At 39.6% G+C, this 21,597-nt stretch overlaps 1 protein-coding gene across 2 annotated transcripts in view; it reads right to left on the bottom strand.

The window, feature by feature from the left end:
• The window catches only part of RIPK2 (receptor interacting serine/threonine kinase 2), a 28,885-nt gene extending 8,125 nt beyond the window's left edge, over window positions 1-20,760 (bottom strand). The window contains exons 1-7 of one of the 2 annotated variants that reach the window (XM_025433703.3): window positions 19,947-20,086; window positions 17,237-17,353; window positions 15,412-15,565; window positions 12,937-13,092; window positions 5,651-5,808; window positions 4,920-4,969; window positions 3,941-4,102 (exon numbers count right to left, since the gene is read on the bottom strand). In XM_025433703.3, the coding sequence (XP_025289488.1) occupies window positions 3,941-4,102; window positions 4,920-4,969; window positions 5,651-5,808; window positions 12,937-13,092; window positions 15,412-15,565; window positions 17,237-17,280 (724 nt within the window). In that variant the 5' untranslated portion in view covers window positions 17,281-17,353; window positions 19,947-20,086. Of the gene's footprint in view, window positions 1-3,940; window positions 4,103-4,919; window positions 4,970-5,650; window positions 5,809-12,936; window positions 13,093-15,411; window positions 15,566-17,236; window positions 17,354-19,946 lie in introns of both variants that reach the window. The other variant, XM_025433702.3, reaches the window with a different exon arrangement.
• Window positions 20,761-21,597: the final 837 nt, after the last annotated feature.

The following is a 21,597-nucleotide window of genomic DNA, read 5'->3' as shown; positions in this document are numbered from 1 at the left end:
CATAGCCATAGTAGCATTATTCATAATAGCCAACAAATAGAAAAAAGCATAATTACGACTACTATAATAATATATAAAATTATTGCTGAAAGCAGAGACCATGGCTCCAGATATAAAACTGAGGATCGCTAACATATGGATGGTATATAAAGCCATAGTCTGGAGTGGATTACCTAGGTCGTGAGTATAGGTAGTACGTAGATAGTAAAGGGCTCAGTTTCACGGAGGGAACAGTCATGTCTAATCTTCTGAGAAGCCAAGAAAGATGAGCAGAATTTTCTAACATTGCCATCTTTGGTAATGCCAACAATGTAGCTTTAGTGGAGATAGGCAAACAGAAGACTGATGTTAAGTTTGTTAAAAACTGAATGAGAGGGAAAGAAGCAGAGACAACAACGGTGGACAATTCCTACAAGGTGTTTAGATTTGAATGGGAGCCCAAAAATGAGGTGGTTACCTGACATATGATGGAGTCGAGATTTTTTTTTCCTGTAAAGATAGGAGATAGTAAAGGAATATGTATGACAGCTGAATGATCCAGCAGACAGGCTGGGATGGGCACTGCAGGGAGTAGAGCAAGAATATAAAGGAACAGAAGCTGGAGACGGTTTGGAGATGGTACCCAGAGCACAAGTGATACATTTACATTTATGTAAGTATATGGACACTTCTTTCCCATAAAAAGTGAAAGAGATCTCGCTTCCCTGTAAAAGAGAGAAGGCAGGAAAGATGGATACAAGCACAACTAAGATGGTAGATGCGGTAGTGGAACTATGAGGTAGTGGTACTCTCTCATGGTTTTTAATTTCTCAATGTCGTGTGAGAAGAGGTGATCAGCTCAAAGATGGAGCATGGGATGGGGTGCAGGAGGTTTAAGGAGGGAGGCTAAGATATTACCCCTGTCTTTTCCTTCTAAGCTCAGAATCCATCGAGAAAAGACCTAGAATAATGATGATGATCCAAGTATCAATCTTTATTACTGGGAAAGATAATTGGGAGGATTTACCTTTAGATCTGTAGCCAATGGGCTTGGAAAGAGTTCACAGCTTTACTCAGCCACAAGCCTCATCTACTTCCACATGGGGGAGCAGTAAATGCAGGCATCCTTTAGACAGGCTGACTTCTAAAAGAAGGAAAAAAACTGAGAAGGGACCAGATAAGCATGCTCAGTTTTTTTCCAAAATTAATAAATGAAGTAATTCTGTGGAAGGGTGCTGAGGGTCATGTAGAAGCTGGAAATGTTCTTCCTATACTTTCCTTCTTGGGGACTGAAATAGAATTTCACCGTCACTTTGGGAACATAAAGAATAGGCCTTACGTGTCTCCTACAATAGTACAAGATGATCAACAGATAGAAGGAAGCAATTCTCAAACTTTTAGGTCTCGGGAGTCTTCAAAATTATTGACTAGCCCAAATAGCTTTGGTATATGTGGGTCATATCTATTGATATTTACTATGTTACAAATTAAAACTGAGAAAAATTTAAAACATCAGAGTATATGAGAACACATTCTATTATTTGTTGGAGCAATAAAACCATCATACCTCTAGCCTCTGGAAAAATCCACTATGTACTCATGAGAGAGAATTTAAAAACATAATCTTGGTATTTATTATTATTATTTTTAAAGATTTTATTTCTTTATTCATGAGAGATGCAGAGAGAGAGAGAAGAGGCACAGACAGAGGGAGAAGCAGGCTCCTCGAGGGGAGCCCAATGGGGACAGAACTCGATCCCAGGACCCCAGGATCACACCCTGAGCCGAAGGCAGACGCTCAACCGCTAGCCACCCAGGCGTCCCAATATTTATTATTTTGAAAACAGTTCTGATTTTGTGACTTCTTCTCAAAGTCTCAGAAACCAACAACCCCAGGGGTCCTTGTACCACACCTTTAGAACAGCTGATCTGTGAGAATGGAGTAGTAGATGTGTTTGAGAAGCATTACAGAATTTTTTTTTTAAGATTTTATTTATGTATTCATGAGAGGCACAGAGAGAGAGAGAGGGGCAGAGACACAGGCAGAGGGAGAAGCAGGCTCCATGCTGGGAACCCGACGTGGGACCCGATCCCGGGTCTCCAGGATCACGCCCTGGGCTGAAGGCAGCGCTAAACCGCTGAGTCACCGGGGCTGCCCAAGCATTACAGAATTTTTAAGTAGTGTTTAGTGTTCAGTTTTGGCAATCAGTAGATTTTAAAGAGTTTATTTGAGAGAAAGAGAACATGCATGAGGAAGAGGAGGGGAAGGAGGAGAAGCAGACTCCTCACTGAGCAGGGAGCCCGACATGCTGGGCTTGATCCCAGGACCCGGGGATCATGACCTGATTCCAGGACCCCAGGATCGTGACCTGAGCCGAAGGCAGATGCTTATAACACTTAACCCACTGAGCCACTGCCCTGACCATTACTTTAAAGAGAAAACCAATAAATAACTCCCACTTCTGGCCAAGATGGAGCAACAGGGTTTTATCTGCCACTCTGCCTAAAACAATTAAAAAAGCTAGAAAAAAACAAAACAACATGACACAATGGGTTTCAAGATCCTAGATACCAGGCAACAAAGGATAGCGATCACTGAGAGACAGGACACAAATCAGGTGAGCCTTATGATTTCACAAGCTTTCTGTGCTGAGAGAGTTTCTAGCTGCAGCTTAAGAGGGAAGTGAGGCGAGGCTTCACTTCTCACTTGAGTGGAAACTTGATTGAAGAGATGGGGCTGAGAGTCTGGGTAGACCAAAGCAGACAGAGTGCACAGGGCAGTACCAGAGAGAGGAGAGGAACAGAGAGAGAGCTCTGCCACGTGCAGAAGGCTCCTGTAAGTATTCAGCAGTGCTGATCAATGCAGGGTGAATCAGGCAGCCAAAAGTCTTTAAAGGACAACAGGGAAAAACCAGGAAGTCTGTAGAGAGGTCCTGCCTAACGGTATGGTTTTGCAAAGGAGCTAGGATTTTTAGAGAATGGAAAAGAAAAGGAGTATCTGGAAGTGGCACTGGGGCAAAGGAGATATAAACCCTCCCACGTAGCTCTGGGAAATAAATAAAACTTGAATCCATTTACAAGCAACTTTTCAGTTTTTAAACATAGTACTGATGTGCGCTGGACACAGATTTTGAATGAAAAATATATTTCACTGCTTTTTCAGTTAGAAAGAGGATTCCCAGTCTGTGGCTTATCTTTTCACTTTTTTCTTTTTTAAAGATTTTATTTGTTTATTCACGAGAGACGCAGAGAGAGGCAGAGACATAGGCAGAGGGAAAAGGAGGCTCTCTGCGTGGATCCTGATGTGGGACTCGATCCCAGGACCCCGGAATCACACCCTGAGCCACCCAGGCGTCTCATCTTTTCACTTTTTCTTAATATCATCTTTTGAAGTACAAAAATTTTCAGTTTTTTTTTAATGCCCAATTCTATTTTTTTCATGGATCTTATTTCTGATGTCATACATAAGAGCTCTTTGCTTAACATAAGGTCATAAAAACTTTCACCTAGGTTTACATTTAGATGATGATCCGTTTTACCTCTGAAATAAATCTTAATTCTATCTAATTTTTCTATCTAGGATTACCACCTTAGTTAGTAAATTGTGAAAGTCTCTTACCTGGTCTCTGCTTCCACTCCTGCCCTTAAGTCAATTTTCCACATACCAACAAGAGTGATCTCTCCAAAACTTAAATTAGGTCATGTCACTTCCATATAAAACACACTTTAACAATGATCCATTGTAGTTGGAATAAATTTCTAATCTTTTTATGATGGCTATCCTGGCTCTCCTTATCTCTCCAATCTCATCTCATAAAATAAAAACAGCAACTGAATTTTTAAAAAAAGGAACTTTAAGCTTGCCATCTAACTTGTGTAATTTTTCAAGAAATATCTTATTCATAGTATATTCACTATTTTTTTTTAATTCAAAAGGTCCTGAATAAAACTGTATACTCACTTAAGAAAGATGGTCTTTCATCTGGATTTTGTGCCCATCCACTTTCTATTAGAGAGATCATAAGTGCTCGATGAGGTATATCAAGTGGCAAACTTTCTTCATTAGTGTTTGGTCGATGTCCTTGTGATACACTATACATGATCTGCAAAGGATTGGTGACTTCTGTCAAAACAAATATATTTCATTCATTAGAAATATATTATGATTCAATATATTACTTAAATATATTCTAAAGTCAACCAAATGAAAATGAGGGAAACTTAAAATCTTAGGAGTAATGTATTGCCCCTAAGATTTTAAGAGAGATCTCTCTCTCTCTCTCTCTCTCTCTCTCTCTCTCTAGCCTCACCTCACCTAATTAATTTTAAGCTTGGTCATATTTCTGATTTGGTCAATGGGCTATGAATAGAAAAGACCTTAGTAGAAATGAGTGGAACCTCGCATAGCCAAGAGTGGCCACTCACACCTACTGTGAATGAGAAATATATATTTATTTTGTAAGCTACTAAGATTCTAAGGTTGTTACACAGCAAGCTGACCCATATAATCCTCAAAATAAAGAAATGGACAATGTTATCAGAAAACTTAAAAATTCTTCTTCAATGTTTGCTGGCTGTTATGGAAGAAGCACTAACTAAATTTTCTAATTAAGAGTTTTAGAGCCTGAATGAATCTTAAAAATAAAAGTTCAAAATTTTCATTTTGCAAATAAAACAATGAAGACCCAAGAGATTTAGTGGCTTGATCACAGAGGTAAGTACCGTCAGAACAAGTACTAGACTCTACGTATTTCTGACCCTTAATTCAGTATAATTTCCAATATACAGTGGATTCAGAATTGATAAATTGTTTTCATAGCGTGTTTTCCAAAAAGTGAATGGTAGGCAAATTTGAAATAAGATAGGCTTTATTTATATAGTACTGGATGCGGCCTACCAACATGAAGTCATCTAGAATGAGGATATGAAAGTACACTTACCTTCAAAAGGCTGTTTTCTGGATAAGACTTCCCATGTGATCACTGCATAGCTGTTTAAGATAAAAATATTACATACAAGACATTATAAACTGACGATGCATAATAAACTAAAACAGCACTGATTTTAAAAGTTGACTGTGGAGATATCATTTTTGCAAGTGATAAGGTAGTGAAATGCTATATAAAGAATCACCATAGACAACCAAGATGATGAATATTTACATACAGTTTTGTTTTAAAAGGGAATTAATCCAATTTGAAAAATTAGCAAATTACTGTAATAAAAATTTGAAGTTCTAGACAAGGATAATGGGATGATTCTTTAATGACCTCTACACAATTCTATTATTCACACAAAATAAAAAGCAATAAAAAAAAGATGGCCTCATGTAGCTCTAGTCTATTGACTTTTTTTTTTTCTGGTCTAAGTACTGTCTCCTTGGTAGTGTTAACTGTTAACCACAGTTTCCCTCCCTCCTCCCTCCATGTCAAATAAGAAAAAAACCTTTTAGTACTATATTATAAATTGACAGGACAAGATACACTTTAAAGATGCCTTCCTTTCAGCTACTTTTACATCACTGAAAAAAATTTAATTTGAAAAATATTAACCACTGTGGCCTCTATTTTTATCACACTTATGAGACATAGACTAAAAATCACACTTTAAAATTCAGCTTCAAAATTCTGATTAATATTGTTTTTAGACAAGCCAAAGTAATATATTATACCTATATATATCATGCTTGACACTGGCCCTTGATTTTTGTCCAGGTTCATAGTTCTCAGGTGGCATATAGATAATTGTCCCTCCTTCTGGTGAAGATTTACTAGTTCGTGATTGTGAGAGGGACATCGTACGCCATTTTGATAAACCAAAATCTGCGATCTGTAAGGGAAAAGAGTAAATAATTGAATTTAAACCTTTTTTTTTTCTTTAAAAAAACCAAGAACTGACTCTGTTTGTATTCATTGTATTCAGGTATGAGAGCAGAGAAAAAGTTCTATATTAATGTTTTATTTCTACATATTGTATCAGTTTCTTAATAAATTAAATTCTTGAGTACTGAGCCCAATAACTCTAGAAGTAATACATACTGACCTGAAGTTCAGCATAATATCACAAATTTTAAAATGGAGGCTGAGTTTTAAAAAAACAGCAATATTTTTTGTCTTAAATTCTGAATGAGCATATATACCAAATACTACTTTTTAAGACAAGTAGTTTTGCGGCATATGCTGCTACACTTCACAGAGCTGCTAAACTACTGGTATCTAATATGAGTGCCCCTGGGCATTGTTTGCAACTCAGGTTTATATGTTCTTATTTACGATGTCCTGAAAATAGTAACCTTAAATTCTGAGGTAAGTAAAATTCTAATATAGCAGAGGTCATTATTACATGATTTATGTTTGCCCCTAAAAGAATCATATAAAGCATATTTATGTCTATGGCAAGGATTGCTTAAGGAATTATTGGTGACATTTTATACTTTTGATATATCCTCTATAGTTTTGCTTCACTTATAAATTTTGTGCAGATGTCACACAACATCTTATAACTCTCTAACCTTTTAAATAGGTTCCTTGTTTTTTTTTTTTTTTTAATCGAAGACAGAATATGAGAACAGAAACAGTGTTTAAAAGACAAAAGGGTATAGTAAATCCTTAAAAACATTAAATTTAAATTACTTAGACCTTCACGTTGCACAAGTTAGGGTAAACAGAGGGAAATGAACTCTATCCGGCATACCGTTTGTGTTTCAATTATTTGGCCCTTATATTTTTCTGCTAGTTTTAGTAGAAGAAAATTTGCTTAGTGTTTAGATGATTTTGATAATAAAAAAATATTATGGCCCCACGCCAAAGAGAAGAGATAGACTATATGAATTTTTTCATATATTATTAAAATAAAAGGGAAGTCTAAGGAAAAAAATAGGAAAGACCAAGAGAAAACACGGTGCCAATACATACATGAAGAGCTGGATTGATTCTGAAAAGCAATATACCATGTGGCTAAGAACATGAGTTCTAGAACCTAGATTATTTACATTTATATTCCAATTCTACCGCTTAATTAACTGTGCGCAACTTGAGCAAGTTTTTAAATTTTTCTGTGCTTCAGGTTATCCATCTGCAAACTGGGGATGATAACACCATCTACACTGCAGGGTTGTAGTGAGAAAATTAAACAACTTGTTCTAAGCAAAGCACTCAGAATAGTAGTATCACATAATAAGTGATCCTCATGTGTTAACATTATTAATGTTTTGTATATAGGTTGCTCTTACTCAATTTAATCTGTTCTTCCCACCTACCCTCTAAAATCAAAATCAGCACTACAGTTGCTAGAATAATATGCATTACTATGATAAGTAGAGTTTATTTTTATGCCGCAAGTGAAAAAATGCTAAAAAAAAAAAATCTGAGATGTGGTCTCACCTTATACCTGAACCATAATTTGCAAATTCCTGGGCTAAATGTCGGCTTGAACACAGCGTTGTGGAAACTGTATTCCTGAGCTTGCTTCCTTATGTGCTCCTTCACCCAAGATTTTCATCTTTGTTTTCAAACCTGACCTAAAAACCTTAATCAGAATTCTCTCTCTATGAGCTGATTTAGTTTGGCTTTCATGTAGAACTCCACTTTTCCCCTTTATTACAAATATCATTATGAATATTATTATTATGAAAGGCATGACTCATTAAATTTGGATCTTCAAACAGAAGGAAAAAAATGAATAATGTGAGGGAAGGAATAAGAGTTCTAAGATTTCTTAAGGTCTTGATAAATTTATCCTTCAGCCATGACGACAGAGAATAAGAACTTACCCATTCTACCTACACAAGATCTTAACATGCATTTTGAAGCTAAAGGCTTTCTTTTTAAATAAAAAGATGATTTTAAAGATTAGAGGAAATTAAAACACACTACTCATAAAAATCATCCACAATCCTAGCACCCTATTAGAATAGCTATTTTTATTTACATACACTATCCACATCTACAACACTATAAAGTTATTATCAGTAAGAAGTTATGAAGAATAACTCTGAAGTATTCTGGTTTCCACTTAGGACCAACAGAAGAGCAGAGAAACCAAATATGGCATATATAAATATTTTCATTTCAAAGAAGTCTATCACTGGTTCATTTGTATCTAAGGTACACTAATGGACACTTGGCAGATAATCAAACAATGTATTCTTTTTAAAGCAGAAAAGTATCAGTTGACCTTAATCAGGAGTAAATATTTTTCTTTCAGATAACGTTTCTGGTCAACATTCCAGTGAGAAAACTTACTTCAGAAAATGATAGCAAGGTGTCAATTTCCATTTAATTTCATTAAGTATTTTTATTTATTTATTTTTTTAAAGATTTTATTTATTTTTTCATGAGAGAGACAGAAAGAGAGAGAGGCAGAGACCCAGGCAGAGGGAGAAGCAGGCTCCATGCAGGGAGCCTGACGTGGGACTAGATCCAGAGTCTCCAGGATCAGGTCCTGAGCTGAAGGCAGCCGCTAAACCGCTGAGCCACCTGGGCTGCCCATAACTTCATTAATATTTTTAAAGATATTTTGCAATTCATTTAAAGAAGAAGATGGGTAGATTAAGTAACTGCTACTTTTCCATGAGTCAGTGATGAACTTTGACTTTTAAAGGGACATTTATAAAGTAACAAGTAGAGACACGTAAATTGCATGTAAAAGAATGCCGCTAATTTATAGGAATAGTATTACAAAGTTCACAGTTCTGTACGTACTGAGTGTAATAAAAATTATAAAAACTAAACAAAGTCAAACTATTCTAAATTCTATTCATATTAAAGAAAGACCAAGGACATCCTGCTGATCAGTGAAAAGAAGAAAGTAGGAATCATTCCCTATTTATTACTTTGCTTTTGTTTTCTCTATTAAATATAGTTTCCAGACTGAGATGAAGAAAGTAAAGTCCAAGGACATTGAAAGGCTTTAAAAAGTGCAAATCTCAGGTTATTTTATACATATTTCAGGTTATCAAGAATACTTGCAAGTACCTCTACGGTGCTATTAGCGCTCTTTGTGAGACAGAATGGAGGTACTACAGCATATGAGAAAAGTAAATGCTATTCTGACTTTTAAAAAGGAAAAATATAATATTGGCTTTGCAAATCTACTTACTGATAAGAGACTATTCTTAATCTCTGCTTTAAAAATTTAGAAAATTTAATAAAAGGTGTATCAGCAGGAATTCATGAAAAACAAATCACATCAGATCAGTGATCAACGTAAGGTCTCGTGTGCTTGGCACAATGCCTTGCACACTACTGCTGCTCCATAAATATTTACTGAATAAAATTATGACCAATTTCATTTCCTGTTTTGACGGCAGTAGCACCGTCAAAGAGTAAATGTTTAAACGGTTTGCATATTATAAAACACTTTGTCATTTTATATAACATGCTTGACTATTAAGTTAGCGGGCTTATCTGGTATATACAGAAGATCTGGAATTCATTCATTTGTTTATTCAACAGGTACTTAGTTAATGCTTCAATATGGCACGTACTGAGCAGGTGGCGGTTAATAGACTAAATTTCAATCTTCATGGGGTTTATAGTCTAATTGGGGGAGACGGTCAATAAACACATTAATAAAAATATTATGACAGATGGTGAAAAATAATATGAAGAAACATAAATCAAGGTACAAAGACACAGAGGAATTGGTTGGGTCATCAGGGAGTTGTCACTCTGAAGAAGGTGGGGGGAGAAGCCAGGAGGACATGTGGGAAGGTAGTCAAGCAAGGTCTTCTCTTAAGGACAAAATGGAAAAATATGGGCTCTATTAACAGCTCTCTTAGAAGTATTTGAAACAAAATTAATGATTATTCTCCAAAAGGGCTGGTTAAGGATTGATATTGACCTGGAGGGAGGTTCTGAGCACCATGTTGAGTGGCTCTGATCTGAGTTCTGTACTAGTTAATATTTAAACATGGCTTAAAGATACAAAAACCAGCTAATTAAATCTGAGGAGGACACAAAGCAGGAAGACAAAGTTGAAGCCCTTGGGCTACAGAAATAATACTGAAAAAGATCTTAAGAGGCTGAAGTGATTACTCATATCTAACAAGATAATGTCCAGAAAGTATTCTGGCAAAGTACATGATTGGGAGATGTGGCTTAAGCAACACTATCTGAACAAAAGAGCTTCTCAGGGCTTCTTGATGCTGAGCCCAATTTAAATGTTGTGATAACCACCCGCCCCCCCCCCCCCCCAAAAAAAAAAGCCAATGAATCATGAAGTATTAAGCAAAGTGTTTAGGGACCAGGGAAATGACACATCCATTTAACTCTACATTCATCGGGTCACATCAGGAGATTTTGTTCTGTTGTGAGGATAAAAATTTAATGGAGATTTAAACACAGAAGGATCTGGATAGCACCTGCAATTAAAATCCACATATTAAGGAAACTGGTTCAAAGAACTATGGATGTTCAGAAAAGAGCAAAACACAAGTGTATGTGAGGGGCAGGGGTATTACAGCCGTCTTTGAACATTGAGAGGGCTGTGATATGGAAGTAGAATTGGACTTACTCAGTTCATCACAAAGAATAGAACTAGGACCCATGGATGGAAACAAGGGGAAGAGGTTTTGATTGATCATATAAGAAAATGTTGCAATCATATAAGTATGGATATTAAGACTCCCCGGTCATAGGATAACTCCCTTGGGAGACAAGGGACTATAGTGAGGATTCAGGGACTTGCTGACCATGAAGGCATTTCTATTTGTGTGGTTTTTATTGCCGATGTAATTAATAGAGTAGTTTCTTTTCTTTTTTCTTTCTTTCTTTCTTTTCTTTCTTTCCTTCCTTCCTTCTTCTTTTTTTTTGTAATACCGAGGTGGCAGTTTGCTTTTTTTCCTTTCCCCTCCCATTTTATTCTAGGAAGAGGAAGTGCCTTTAGCAGAGGCTTCTTTTTTTTTTATTTAACTTTTCTCACATTTTTTGTACCAATTTTTCTATTGTTCCAACTTCCTTGTGATTTTTTCTTTGAATGCCTTTTGATATTACAGTAATCTTCAGTTAATATATATATTATTATAAGTATACCAAAATAATATAAAAATAAAGTGAGTTACATTTAGCATTAGTTACTTAGCAACTACTTTTTATTTGCTGTCATCAGTTAGATATAGGGTAAACTATGAAATCACTATTGGATCTGGTGCCTTTAAGGCACCTAAATCTTATGCTTTATACAAAAGTTCATTCAAAGTAGTTCCTAGGGGCACCTGGGTGGCTCAGTGGTTTGACTGTCTGCCTTTGGCTCAGGTCGTGATCCCCGGGTCCTGGGTCCCTCCACAGAGTCCTGCATCAGACTCTGTGGAGGGACCCTGTTCCTCTCCCTGCCTATGTCTCTGCTTCTCTCTCTGTGTCTCTCATGAGTAAATAAACAAAACCTTAAAAAAAAAAAAAAAAAAAAGTAGATCCTAGATTTAAGTGTAAAACATAAAACTCTAAACTTTTAGAAGATAACATAGAAGAAAATCTTCAATATTTATGGCTTGATGAAGGCTACACTTAGATATGACAGCAGAAAAGTATCATAAAGGAAAAAAAACCCGAATATATTAGACTTCATCAAAATGAAAATTTCCCTTTGTGAAAGACCCTCTTAAAAGGATGAAAAGAACAAACTACCAACTGGGAGAAAATATTTGCGAACTACATATCTGATGAAGAGTTCATATCTAAAAAAAATCTAAAGAACTCTCTAAACACAATAGTAAAAATCTAAAGGATCCAACTAGAAAACAGGCTTAAGACACGGAGAAACATTTCACTGAAAAGGATATATAGATAGCAAATGAGAAAATGTTCAACATCATTAGCCATAAGGAAAATGGAATTAAGACTATGATAAGCTATCACTATATATCTACTATTTACAGTGCTAAAATAAAAAACTGTGACAATACCAAATGCTGGTGAGGATATGGGAAAACCTAGGTCTATCATACCCTGCTGGTAGGATGTATAAACTATTATTCTATAAATAAAATAAACTATAATAATAAACTAAACTATAAATATTCTAGAGAAAATAGTAGTTTTCTAAAAAACTAAACAAACCCTTATCCAGCAATTGCAGTTCGTGGACACTTATCTAGAGGAATGAAAACTTACGTTCACTCAAAAAGTTGCACAGGATTGTTCATAGTTTTAACTTCCAAAGATTGTAAACAATACAAATATCTTGCAGTAGGCGAATAGTTAAAACAACTTTGGTATACACATACCATGAATACTACCAATAAAAAAGAACCCATTATTGACATAAGCCAACAATTTAGATGGATCTCAAAGATATTATGCTAAGAAACAAAGCTGGTCTCAAACTATCACATACTGTATGATTTCATTCATGCAGCATTTTCAAAATGACAATATCATAGAGATGGAGAACAGATTAGTGGTTTTGTCAGTGGTTAGGGATATTGGAAGGGAGGAGATGAGTGTGAACATAAAGGGGCAGCATGACTGATATATTTGTGGTGATGGAATAGTGCTGTATTTTGATTGCTGTGATGGTCACACACGTGATTAAGTAACACAGAAACTACATACATGCATTGTACCAATGTCAAAATTCTGGACGTGAAATGGTACTATAATTAGGTGTGATGTAACCACTGGCAGAAACTAAGTGAAGGGTTGACTGGATCTCTGTATTATCACTGCAACTTCCTGTGAATCTGTAATTGCAAAATTAAAAAAAAAAAAAAGGTTCACTTGATAATTTCAGTGAAGGACAAAATGAATTTGTAATTTGTACCATGATTCTATGTGCCTCTGGAGTCTAGGAATAACTAAACCACTGCAGCTGGAAGAAGGGACACCGAAAAAAAGAATTACAGGCTACGGAAAAGGGAGAGAGATTAAATTGGCTAGGTAGAGAAAAAAACTCTAAGAAGTCTTTAAAACTATTCATTTCAAGGATGCAGATAAACTTTTTTTTTTTTTAAGTAATTACCTTAACATGGAATTCATTATCCAATAAGATATTTTGAGTCTTCAAGTCATGATGAAGTAGAGGAGGATTCATATTGTGCAGATAGTTTACCCCTAGTGCAATTTCATGCAGGATACGAAATCTCAGTGGCCAAGCAACATCAGGATATTCTGTTTTCTTCATATACATGAAAATAAACAAAACTAAAAATAAGTGACCATATTCATTACATTTCAATTTAGAAAATCAAATATTCCACGTGGAAATACAGTATAAACAGAGATCAAGACAGGTTTATTTTTATTACATAGTATCATGGTATCAATTTGACATTATTTAACATCCATGTTATCTTTTAGAAAAAATAATGATGACTTTATAGTACTGGTATTTCCTTTTAGTTTGTGTTGGCTATATAATCACATGCTATTGGCTCTTCTTTTTTTATTTAACACAGTTTTCAATTTTTTTTCCCCACATATACCTATACTCACACCTATCTCTCATTCTATGGTTTTTATCAAGTAACCTATATGTACATACACAAACATACACAAAGTTTGTTTCTAGTATATACCAAACCATTAATGCAAAATTTGTGTTACTTTTCCCATTGATATCATACTTTAGTTATAACAGTCCAATGATTAAATCAAATCAATTAAAATTATGACCATATTATATTTACTAAACATGAATATCTCCTACTTCTTATCATATAATTTTTGTATCCTAGCTTGAACACTTAGCCTTCGGGAGTTTTGCTTTTGTGAACGAGACAAAAGACTACCTTTATTTCTAAGTGTATGTAATACAGAGATATTTAAAATATAATGATTTGTATTTCCCGGTACTTACACGTGATGTTCACCTGAACTTCTGAACATAAAAGTTATGTATCTTCCCAGAAGAATGAACATACTCAGAAAAATTAGATAATTTGAGGAGATGTGACATTAAACTATTAGGCACCAAGCTATTGGCTATATTCTAAATGACATGAAAAAGTATGCTTTTACTGAAAGCTCGAATCTGTTCTTGAGAATCTTTTCTGTGAATGGGTAAGCTTATGGTTTACTGATTAACCTGGTGTTTACATTTGTATTTTGATTTTTTTTTTTTTTTTCCAGCACTCTTCTTAGGGTTGGGGAGAGGACTTCGAGATACATCCCACTTTAATAATACAACACAGGAAACCAAAAGAAACGTAATACATTACTTCCTCTGCTATACACAGACCTCCATCGCAGTGAGTAACTGAATCTTTTAGTTTGTACAAAGGTAATTTTCTTCTGAAAATTATGTAGTTCAAAGGAGTAACGAGCCTCTGTGCAGTACAGTATCACAGGGAGGCTTTTGATCATAGAGACAGTAGTAGAACGCTCACTCTATATGCTATGATTCCTTCTGGGAGTTGGTAGTCCCCTGAAGCAGGCTCTATAGTTTCTAGTGGGCTCCAATTTTGGATATCAGAGTATCTAATGGGTATTGGGGTATGGGAAGAAAATATGCGAATTTATGCTTATATTCATTTTTTTAAAAAAAGGAAATTGTGCTAAGTGATATTTGTATCTTGGTTGCTGTGATAGTTATACAAATCTTATACATGGACAATAGTGCTCGTCTCAAATGGTCTCGTCATTAATAGGAAGTGATGTACTCAGAAATAAAGAGGAAGTCATTCCATGAGTGGCTGACAGTGGTGCCCACTCTCCCTTGTTTGCTTACAGAACATTGTGAAGTATCAGAATTTAGGAGCATCTACTAATAGGATTTTACGGATTATGATACCAAGTTTTATCTAAACCCACACAAAATAGACCAAGTAAATTTAAAAAATGATTTCTTAAACTGCAGGCTGCAGGTAATATTAATAAGATCAAACAAATACATAGTTTGAGAATAAGGATCTACAAATTTTCTTACTGGTAAGAATGAGGCCCCACCCCTCCAGTTAGCTTACTGACGGGATTCGCAATCAAAGCCAGAGTAACTGGTACCTTGACAAGAAGGTAAATGGCTCATGCCATTGAGTACCGATGTATTTGGTAGTCAGAGTCAGATTTACTTGGCCTGATCAGAACTTTATGGGATGGTATTATTAACATTTAATTTGAATCCTAAATTATTTTTAACATAAAACCTGGCTTAACTAACAGATGATTATATCGTGTGCAGAGTTTATCTTTTCTCTCTTCCTCTCCTACCTCTGTAACTATACATGTGGTTACTGGAATTCAGTTTAAACTTTAGGAAGAAGTTTAAGCTATTTAAGCAAAATAGCTTCAGTCTTGCAGAATGTGAGGCCTGACTCTATGGTATTTTTAACAACACAAAAGAAGCCATAAACTGTGTAACTTTACCACTGTCATTGTTTTCCATTATTCTTATTTTGACTCATCTATATCTCTCCAAACAATTTGGTCATCTGTAAAACCAAAACACTAGATAGCTACAAAAATAGAATCATAGCTTCTGGAAATGCACAATACTTACCCTGTGTAGGAGTTCATTTAATGATCCATTTGGCATGTATTCCGTAACTATTCCCAAAAATTCAGGCTCATTGCAAATTCCCAAAATTGGAAGAATGTAACTAAATCTAGCTTTGTGTAAAATTTCAGCTTCTCTTAAAACATCATTTCTTTCACTAAAGAAAGAAAATGTATAATTATTCCAAAGTAATGAAAAATACACAATAATCATACCAATAACATTAAGACTAGATTTTTTTCCTTACTAATTGACCTCCTGTAAATTATGTAACTTCTCTGTCCCTTTGTTTCTTTGTATTTAAAGTAGGGGTGATTCTTGTCCTATACATTCCACAGGTCTGTTTAGAGACCATACTAACTTCTCTGAGCCAAAGACAGAAAAAGGTGCTATACACAGGTTATCATTATTGTACTCTCCTACGAAAGGGAAAAGACACAATATTTGAGTAACTATAAAGTCTATCTATATTAGGATGGTTGCTGTTTGAATTAAAGCTTATGTTGTACTAGAATATTGTATTTGATTAGAGTATTATATTGAATTTCATGGCTGCATACCACATACATTTTTTCTAAAATATTTAAATAATACATTTAAATGTTGTAGATTTAAATGACTATATGATAATAGTTGCATAAGGGTCAAAAATGCTTAGAAATTATACAGGGGAACTCAGGAAAAGCACACTTAGAACGGTAAGTGCTTATAACAGATCCCTGGGGTAACTCTGGATCCCAGGTTCATTTGCTCATTCATTCATAAAACAAATAAATATTGAACATTTATTATGAATACAGAACTATGCTCAACATTATGGAGAATATAAACAGTCTGTGTCTTCAAGCTGCCAAGAAACCTTTTAAGAAAAATACCTATTGCGGTTTTGATTTGCATTTCCCTGATAATTAGTGATGCCGAACACCTTTTCATATATACCTACTGGCCATTTGTAGGTCTTCCTTGGATGTGTTAATTGTCATGATCTTGGTAATCATGCCACAGTGTATATCAAATCATCATGTTGTCCACTTCTAACATACATGATTACATCTGTCAATTATCCCGCAATAAAGTAAAAACAAACAAACAAACAAAAAAACAAGCAAGCAAGCAAGCAAGCAAATGAATAAACAGAGAACTATGGGGAACTCAGAAAAAGCGTAAACCTTGGGCTAGGGGAGTTGACAGTCTTTAGAATATCAAACATTGGTAAAAGGGCAGCCAAGATGGATGTGGCCTCCAAGAAGGGAGGACTCTGCCTTTCTTTTTTGTTCATGTGTCTCCAGGACCTGAAACAGGGCCTGGCACCCACAGATATCCAATAACTATGTACCAGATGTATTCAAAGAAGTTACAGTGACGGTTGTGTAAACAATGGTAAATTGTTCGATATGAATCAGGATGCATCATAGAACATATGAAAGGAAGGGAAATGAATAGAGTAGGCTAGAGCCTCATCGCAGAGCCCTAAAGCCAGGTGAGGCTGTTTACACTTTATTTGATAGTCAGCAAATTGTGATTGCAGGTTTTTGAGCAGGGTAATGACATGAGCAGGACAAACGTTTAGGATGATTAGCTTCGCCGAAGGACGTAGGGTCAGCAGAAGCGGGCAGAGTGTGCAAGTTCGGTGTTAGGATGTCACAATACTAATTGAGATGTGAAGGAATGAGAGTCTGAAACTATAAAGGTCTCAGTGAAAATGGAAAGAAAAACACTAGCTCAACAGAATGCCCAGGGTGTGGTGACTAAGGTAGACATAATAATAATAAAAATAAAAATAAAAATGAAAAAAAGCAAAGGAATTGGAAATGTCACTGGTTTTTACCATGGATGGAGGTGTTGGTAGCAGCAGTAACAGAATAGAAACATCTCCAGGAGAAGGTTATTGGGTAAGCGATGATGATTAGTTGGTGCTTAAACCACTCAAGCTCTGGATGAATGGCTGTTGAAATAAGAAAACAACAGACACTCCACACCAGACCAGGAGGCTTGCTTTAAAAGCAAACGAAAAGCAAAATAAAGCGAAAAATCTTAAGTCGGGTACGCTCTGAATAGATAATATATTTATACGTTTGAAAATTCAAGAGTTACAAGAGGTCCTAAAGTAAAAAGCTTTTTCCTTCTCCCTTTCTTCAGCCACTAACACCCCAACTGTGAGGCAACCAGTGATATGTTTATGAGACCTGTCTTGATTAAACTCATCTTCTCTAAATTTAAGGAGTTCTGTGATTGCCTCAAAAGATGGAAGTCAACAAGAGCTACATCTTACTGTTCAGCATACTGGAGACAGAGAACGGATTTGAAAATTTCTAGGTATACTGGAAAAAAAAAACACTATAGAGAGAGCATGCTGGCGAAGTCTCAGTGATACTTATATACCTGTTCTTTCTCACATTAAGAGTATCAGGCATTCTTCCTTCTATTGTGATCCTATTATGCGTCAGCCACTTTATATGCACTAGCACCCAAACACCAACCTTCTAAAGCTGGTTACCTTATCACCCCTTGAAATGAGGGCACTGAGGCTCAGATACGTTAGTTAGAAAGGCCTTCTCTATAAGGCCAACATTAAATGGCAGGGTTGCAATCAGGTTTGAATTGCAGTTGTGGGACTCAAAGCCTGTGTTCTTTCCATTCCACTGCTTGATGGGAGGAAGGAAAGGATCAAGGGAAGTTCTTGAAGTCAGATTTCGGGAAGACTGAGTGAGAGGCAAAACAGAAAAAGCCAAAAATAAATAGGTCTAAGACAGGTTTTTATATTTCTAAAAACAAAAAAAAAAAATGTAAGACACAGCTTTTTAGAGGCATATCACCAAAATTACCCAAATCAAAATTTCAGTCACAGGGTGTTTGAACAACTGATCAGACTCATCTACACAGAAAGAGTCAGGAGATGGTAGGGGAAGGCCCACTCATTGGGCAGAAGTCACTAAAATAAGAACACATGACTGCACATAAACTTGTTTTTCTTTTCCTTCCTTCCTTCTTTTTTTCTTTTCCCTTTCTTTTCTTTTCTTTCCTTCCTTTCTCTCTCTTTCTGAACAATGCAAACATTTTCCACACCGGAGCCAAAGTACATACAATTATTATTCCCACTTTATAAGTGAGTAAATGGACACCCTGTGAGTCAACTGCATAGCTCAGTCCACTGCTCAGATTGCATAAATACTGTGAATGCTAAGATCTTAGGTAACAGGTAGGGGAAAGAACCTGATGCAATAATGCCAAAGGATTTAACTGGTCCTTACCGCCTCTTTGACCACAGAATTCCCTACTAATTTACTGAAGAGTTTCAGGTTATGAAAATTGTTGCTAAGAATAGAAAAGGGAACCCCCTCTTCATTCCTTTGATCTTCAAATAGCACACAACTGGGATACACTGAACTCTTGAGGAGCAGCATCCAAGATGGGCAGATCAATTTGCTGTAGAATACGTAACGGGGCCATCAGGGTTAGTTACCCATAGATTTTCATAGCTGATTCTAAAATACGATCACCCTTTCTAACCAATCACCACCCTTCAAACTTGACTACGTACATGTACCCACCTTTGCCCAGCACTTGCCCCACAGAACTCAAGGCCCAGGCGAAACAGACACCACATCTTATCTAACACGAGACCTGGATTGTGATCATATAAAGAGTGGGAACAATTTCTAGAGGTGTCTCAAATTTACTGTGAGATCTCACCCATCCCAGCCTGATAGCAAGAAAGCAAAGAAAAGCTACAGGCTGATGAAAGCCCCATAAATTCACAGGGCTGAAGCTGAGGAATTTATCTGCCATTGGATACTAATGGCCCCTGACCAATCAGACACCCGGCGTGATGAATTGGGATATTAGGTACGGGGAGGGGGGGGGAGAGGAGGATGTTGCAATCATGGATGTTAACTCACTAAGGACTGAATGCAGGGCCTGGTGGAGTGGAAGGAAAATATGCAAGACCAATGACTCCAGGAAGGAAAACACGCAAGACTAATGCCTAGACCCACTGACCAATAGGTTGGATCACAGGGCAATGGTATAGGATTGAGATGCTTCTCTGGAAGCAGAAACTGCTGGCTTTCCCTGACAACCTAGCCGGTGCACGGAAATTGTTCCAGGATGCGAGTGGCGTTCAGAACTCCTGGAACAATGCGATTCAGCGTATTGTTCGCAAACTAATACCCACACGACCTCTGGGGGGACCAGGCCTCCCTGACCGAGTGAGAGAGGAACTGAAGCGAGTGGAGCGTGGAACCTAAACTTTCAGGACCCTACGTAATAAACCACAAACCAAGCCAAGCCCACCGCAGCCCCACACCGAAGCACCCCGGCTTTTGGCGTCTGGAGGGAGGGAGCCCAGGACTGGGAGGGAAGGAGGAGGAGACGCAGAGGGCAGCGGAGCAGGCAGAGGAAGGCGACGCAAGCATCTCCAGGGAAGCCGGTGCCCCCCCCCCGCCCCCGCCCCCGCGCAAGGCCCGAGCCCCGGAGGGCTGCCTGGAGGCGGCGGGGCCGCAGAGCTGGCTCGCCCGGGGCTCCGCGGGGCGCCCTACCTGTCGCGCAGCGGGCTGTGGATGTGCAGCTGCTTCACGGCCACCTGCACGCGCCAGTCCGCGTGGCGGGCGGACGACACGGTGCCCGACGCGCCGCGGCTCAGGTAGCGCAGGTCGGCGAGCTTGCGGCAGGGGATGGTGGGCAGGGCGCTGCGGGGGCCCTCCCGGCTCATGGTCGCGGGCGCGGCCGCTCGGGTGTGCCCGCCGCGGCGGAGGCTTCCGGAGAGGCTCGGGGGCGCCGCGCTCGGGCGGGGGGCCGGGGCCGGGAGCTGGGGCCGGAGGCTGCAGCGGGAGCTGGGGGCGGGAGCCGGGGGCCGGAGCCGGGGCTGGAGCTGGGGATGGGAGCGGGAGCCGGGGAGGGGGCCGGAGGCTGCAGCGGGAGCTGGGGCCGGGAGCCGGGGCTGGAGCTGGGGATAGGAGCGGGAGCCGGGGATGGGAGCGGGAGCTGGAGCTGGAGCTGGAGCTGGAGCTGGAGCTGGGGAGGGGGCGGGGGCTGGAGCTGGAGCTGGAGCTGGGGAGGGGAGCGAGAAAGGGGGAGGAGGCGGGAGCTGGAGTGGGAGCCGGAGAGGGGGGCTGGAGCTGGAGCGGGAGCCGGAGCTGGAGCCGGGGCTGGAGCGGGAGCCGGGGCGGGAGCTGGGGAGGCGGAGCGGGAGCTGGGGAGGGGGCTGGAGCGAGAGCCGGGGCTGGAGCGGAGCGAGAGCCGGACGGGAACGGGAGGCGGAGCGGGAGCGGGAGCCCGATGGCAGCCGGAGCCGGAGCCGGAGCCGGAGCCGGAGCCGGAGCCGGGGCGGCCGGGCCCTTCCCGCGGCGGGGCACTAGGTGCCCGGGCAGCCCATGCCCGCGCGGCGCACGCCAGCCGCCGCCGCTGTCCCGCAGCCCGAGCGGACTCCTCTTCCCGGGGCCGCCGGCCCCTCTGCGGCGCCTGCGCGTGGAGGCGGCGCCCCTCCCTCCGCGAGCCCCTCCCTCCCCGAGCTGCCCCCGTGACGTCACGGCGGGCCCCGGGCGGGGGGGAGGGGGAGGGGGACGTCTGCGTCACGGGGGGGGGGCGCCCACGCTCGGGGCGACACCTGCGGGCGGGGCGGGGCGGGGGCCGCTGGTCCGTCCTGCCTCCGCCCGACGAAGGTTCCTCGCAGCCCGCAGCCCGCAGCTCGCGGGCCGAAGGGCCAACGGGGCCTCCCCGCGGGGACGGAGCGCGCGGGACCCCGGGCCGTGGGGGGCGGGGGGCGGGGGGCGGGGCGCGGCTGCCGCCTGTGCGCCTGCGCGGGGAGTGGGCGGGGCGGGGGCGGGGGCGGGGAGGGGGCGGGGCGGGGGCTCAGGTCTCCTGCCCACCTGGACGCCGCACCTGGGCGCCGGGCTCGGCTCGGGTGCTCCTCTCCTAGGGACCTACTTTTCTTTCTCTGTCTTTTTCTTCTCTCTTTCGTCCGTAACTCTATGGAGGTGGAAAAAGTGGCTTTGGGAAGTCAGTCCCTCTGGCTCCAGGTAAGACTGCGAAAATTCCCTTCTCAGTCCCGGAGAACTGGGAAGAATGCAGCTCTTTTTTTTTTTTTTTTTTTTTAATGCAGCTCATTTTTAATGTCCACCCTAAAACAACCAAACATCTTTCCTTTTTTTTTTTTTTTTTTTTTTTTTTTTAAACATAGAACAAACACTT

The sequence above is a fragment of the Canis lupus genome, chromosome 29, assembly GCF_003254725.2.
Source record: "Canis lupus dingo isolate Sandy chromosome 29, ASM325472v2, whole genome shotgun sequence".
NCBI lineage: Eukaryota > Metazoa > Chordata > Mammalia > Carnivora > Canidae > Canis > Canis lupus.
This window is presented reverse-complemented; position numbering and strand designations above follow the sequence as displayed.